The following is a 4599-nucleotide window of genomic DNA, read 5'->3' as shown; positions in this document are numbered from 1 at the left end:
TAAATGATATTTGTATTGGATCGGAAACAATTGAGCCGCTTTACCCCGAACGCGGAAGCTGAGGTGCAAAGAGCCCATTAACGCCCTGGTTGTCCATCATTTATATTTCACGTCTGCTCGCTGTGAAATTCTTTATTTGTGACCCAGTCTGGCCCAATACGTCTGGTTCTGGTTCTGACTGCAGCTCTATGATCCTAAAGTCCTGAATAGAGCTGACCTTTGACCTTTCTATCCTCTCCGTCTCTGTGTTTCCAGCTGCAGGCGCTCTTGAGTGCAGACCGACCCGGTTCTGACCCATACCCAGTGTTTCCCTGACCAGCTGAGCGTCGTCTCCCTGGAAATAGAGATGCTCTGCGGCGACAGGAAGCTGCAGGCCAGCAGACAGGAAGGGGAAGGCCAGACCACCGCCGGCTGACGTAGCTTCTCCACCTAGCAGATCTCTCTCTCTCTCTGGCAACACAAGATGTCCGCCGATAACAGCCCGCCGCCCTCATGTTCCGCCCAGAACCAGGCTCCGCCCACACCGTCGCCCAGCCCGCCCGCCGCCGTCTGCGGTCGGCTCTCCGATGGCAGCCAGATGGGCCCCAGCCCCACCAACTCCAGGGGCTCCCTGCAGGGCGTCTCCTTCCTGCTGCAGATCGGACTCACCAGGGAGACGGTGACCCTTGACCCCGGAGACATGTCGCTGCTGGCGGTTCGAGAGCTCGTCTGCTCCATTGTGGATCAGAAGGTATGGAAGGTTTGAGAGATGCTTCAGCAGGAACCGCGTAACTTCAAACTACAAGTTAGTTTCATCCAAATAACTTATAGCTTTATATGTTTAGCTATTAGCTGAACACATAGCTTTAGCTTGACAACTAAGCAGTTAGTTACCAAGCTAAGTATTTAGCTTCAAACTACATATTTAGCTTACTAAATTAGGATGCTTCAGTCCCGCCAGGCCTGGTCACCGCGCTTCAATCCAACTCTGGTCCGTTTCTCTATAAACTCCGGTCCAGTTGGTGAGGTATGAATGCTAGCTGACCTCTGACCTCTGGTCCTCCAAACATCGGTCTGGGTTCGGTTTGTGAATGCCAAGCAGACCAGAAACCGCTCCAAAAGCAGGAAGTGGACTACAGCGCAGGGCATTCTGGGTATATACAACCAAAGCTAACGTGTTAGCCTAGCGCTAGCAGCATGAATGGCTCCTGGTCTTTAGCCAAAGACTAAAGAGAAATCCTCCAACCGCTGAAACCTGACGCCTCCATCTTGTTTCCATCTACTGAAGAAGGAAGTTGCTCTCAGTGTCTTCAGAGGTTTTTGTGTCGTTTCCTTCAATGGTTCTTGGTGCAGCGCCCCCACAGGCCAGGAGGGGAACAGGTTGGTGATTGGGAACCCGGACTGCATCAGGGATAACAATGATCCGGGATCAGGAGTCACGGCAGTTCAAACTGCAGAGTTCTGCTGTGACTTCACCACTCGAACTGAACACACCACCTGTTCACACACACACACACACACACACACACACACACACACACACACACACACAGAGCCTTCTGGGGTGAATCTGGGTCGCTTAAACCCTGTTCTTCTCTGGTTTAATATTGATCCTTGCCAGAGATCTGTTGATCACTGATCCAGCTGATTGGTTCCTGGTCTCAGACCAGGTTCCAGTTTCATCACAGGAAGTGGAGCCTTCTCTCAGGGAATGCCACTTCCTGCTTGCTGCAGCGTCAGCGCTCTCCACTTCCTGTTTGACAGCTGCTACTTGTTTTCAAGGAGCCGTCAGCGCCGCCGCTCCACCTGCTGACATAGCGAGTCGCACAACTTTACATCCAACCACCAGCTGATAAATGATCATTAATTATAGCATTAAATATCAATAGATCAATACAATAAATAAATCTATTTTTTTATCGATTCAAAAACAAGAAAGCTCAAATTTTATTTATTAATAAACAATACAAAAGTCATTTTTAAAAATGGTCTAAAAAGGGAAAAACTTATTCTGCTGAACAGAAAGTTCTGGTTTGATCACATTTTCTGTACCAACGATTTATCGGATATTTATTATGAAATCTTTATCATTTATTTTTATTTTTAATGGACAGCAGATTAAAGGAGTCGTATCAAGTGACTTATTGGATTCTTTGGAAGCGGAGCAGCATCCGGACTAACTCTGGAAAAGTGAAAACTGCCATCTGATTGGTCGGAACTGACGCCACCTGCTGGCGTTTGTTGGGAACACAACTTGTTGGTCTGATTCCCGCCGGAAACCGAGGATCAACTTCCTCTTTCCTTCCTGTTTTCGTTTCTGATGGAAACATCGGGACAAACCTTCATTCAGGATTCCTCAAGACCAAATGGGATTGGATCCAGATCCTGGAATCGGATCCAGTCCAGGAACGGCCGGGTTCTGCTCCAGACCGGGGAATGTGTGTCTGTCCCTTTAAGGATCCAGGAAGTCGTCCAGGTCTGATTCCCGGCTCGTTCAGTGACATCACGGCGGGACTCTTCTGTTTCCTGCTTTTGTGTTGGATGATGTCGCGGCTCTGCTGTGGTGCGTTCAGGGGCAGCGGGAAGTTCCCCACATTCCCACTGCATCCTGGACCGGTTCAGAACCCGGGAGGTTCTGTCCAAGCTGTCATGAATCTGGTTCTGTTAGGGAACAGAGGTCCGGTTGGTCCGGTTCAGAACCATCCTGACACTCAGTGAGATCTGACTCCAGTCTAACTCCAGAGATCCGGTTCCAGAATTTTCAAACATCTGGATCTCCATCTGGGACTGACCAGAACCAGAACCTTTATTGTTCATGGTTCTGGAGGGTTCTGGGTTAGTATAGGGATCAGAACTTTTCCTCCAGACGGTTCTGGATCAGAACCCAAAGTTCAACATTTCTGCTGTGTCACCATGGAGACATGACGTCCTCTCTGCTGGTTACCGTGGTAACCAAGGACAGATGGTGCTGCAGCTTCAGTGGCTGCTGTTTGGGTCGCTCTGAGGTTCCGATCGGGTTCTGGAATCATCGGGTCTCCAACCAGCTGATCCAGAACTCAACCTTCTGGTCGGATGTTCAGAACTGGACCCAGAACCTTCAGACCCAAAGAGACTAAGGCATGTCCTCGTAGCCCCAGCTGGTTCTGACAGGTCCAGTTCTGGTATGTGTGGTTCTTGTAGGCCTGGTTAGAGCTCATCAGTGGTTCTGTTAATCTCTTAATTGTGGCTCCTTGACCCAGCGGCCATTAGCGCACGATTTATCCTGGATTATCTGCTGGCTCCATTAAAGTCGGGTCCATCAGAACCAGCTGCTATCGGACCCGAGCTGAACTTCCTCCAGAACATTCCCAGTCTCTGGACTGATGGGAAATCAGCTGATTTCCAGAACAACTGGAGGGATGGATGGAGGGAATCCGATGGGATTAACCTGAGCTACATCCGGACCTGCAGGTCCTGACAATCGGACCGGACCGTCCAGATCTGCAGCGCTCCGGTTTGAACCCAGCAGGACGTTCTGCAGCAGGAAGTTTTTATCTGCCTGGCAGTCAGAGCTCAGGGCAAAGTCCCGCCCTCTCCTGATAAGGAGCTGGAAGCTGATTGGTCCCCGTCCCTGATAACATCTGGACAGAGGCAATCTGGGCCTCAGACGGGTCGGATCAGAACCGGACATCTGGGAGGATTTGCATCTTCAGGTGAAGAAGAGTCTCTTAAAGGGCCGGTACGTCAGATTAAACATTTCCTACTGGAAGGTTCCGGAAACCCGCTTCTGTCTGGATGGTTCTGATCAGATTCTGTTAGGTTCCCTGGAGTTTACAGGTTGGTTGGATGAACGGTTGGATGAATGTTCTGACTCCGCCCTGTTTTGCTCTCAGTTCCCAGAATGCGGATTTTTCGGGATGTACGATAAAATCCTGCTGTTCCGCCACGATCCGACGTCCAGCAACATCCTGCAGCGCCTGGCGACCGCCGACGAGATCCAGGAGGGCGACCTGGTGGAGGCCGTGCTGTCAGGTAGGGGGCGGGGCCTACCGGGGGTACTGGTTCCTACTGGGTTCCTACTGGTTCCTACATGGTTCCTACTGGTTCCTACTGGGTTCCTTCTGGTTCCTACTGTTTCCTACATGGTTCCTACTGGTTCCTACTGGGTTCCTTCTGGTTCCTACTGGGTTCCTTCTGGTTCCTACTGGTTCCTACTGGGTTCCTTCTGGTTCCTACTGGTTCCTACTGGTTCCTATTGGTTCCTACTGGGTTCCTACTGTTTCCTACTGGTTCCTACTGGGTTCCTTCTGGTTCCTACTGGTTCCTACTGGGTTCCTTCTGGTTCCTACTGGTTCCTACATGGTTCCTACTGGTTCCTATTGGGTTCCTACTGGTTTGTACTGGTTCCTACTGGGTTCCTACTGGTTCCTATTGGTTCCGACTGGGTTCCTACTGGTTCCTACTGGTTCCTACTGGTTCCTATTGGTTCCTACTGGGTTCCTACTGGTTTGTACTGGTTCCTACTGGGTTCCTGCTGGGTTCCTACTGGTTCCTATTGGTTCCTACTGGTTCCTACTGGTTCCTACTGGTTCCTATTGGTTCCTACTGGTTCCTACTGGTTCCTATTGGTTCCTATTGGTT

The 4599-nt window shown here is 50.5% G+C and overlaps 1 protein-coding gene across 1 annotated transcript in view; it reads left to right on the top strand.

The window, feature by feature from the left end:
• Positions 1–4599, top strand: part of LOC103156419 (serine/threonine-protein kinase D3) — a 30605-nt gene that overhangs the window by 6221 nt on the left and 19785 nt on the right. Inside the window, exons 2-3 of the mRNA XM_016664326.1 lie at positions 256–730; positions 3852–3990. Coding sequence (XP_016519812.1) covers positions 464–730; positions 3852–3990 — 406 coding nt within the window. The 5' untranslated portion in view covers positions 256–463. The remainder of the gene's footprint in view (positions 1–255; positions 731–3851; positions 3991–4599) is intronic.

This window comes from Poecilia formosa, unplaced genomic scaffold (assembly GCF_000485575.1).
Source record: "Poecilia formosa unplaced genomic scaffold, Poecilia_formosa-5.1.2 Scaffold480, whole genome shotgun sequence".
Lineage (NCBI taxonomy): Eukaryota > Metazoa > Chordata > Actinopteri > Cyprinodontiformes > Poeciliidae > Poecilia > Poecilia formosa.
Note: the sequence above shows the minus strand (reverse complement) of the source record. Positions and strands in the feature narration are given on the sequence as shown.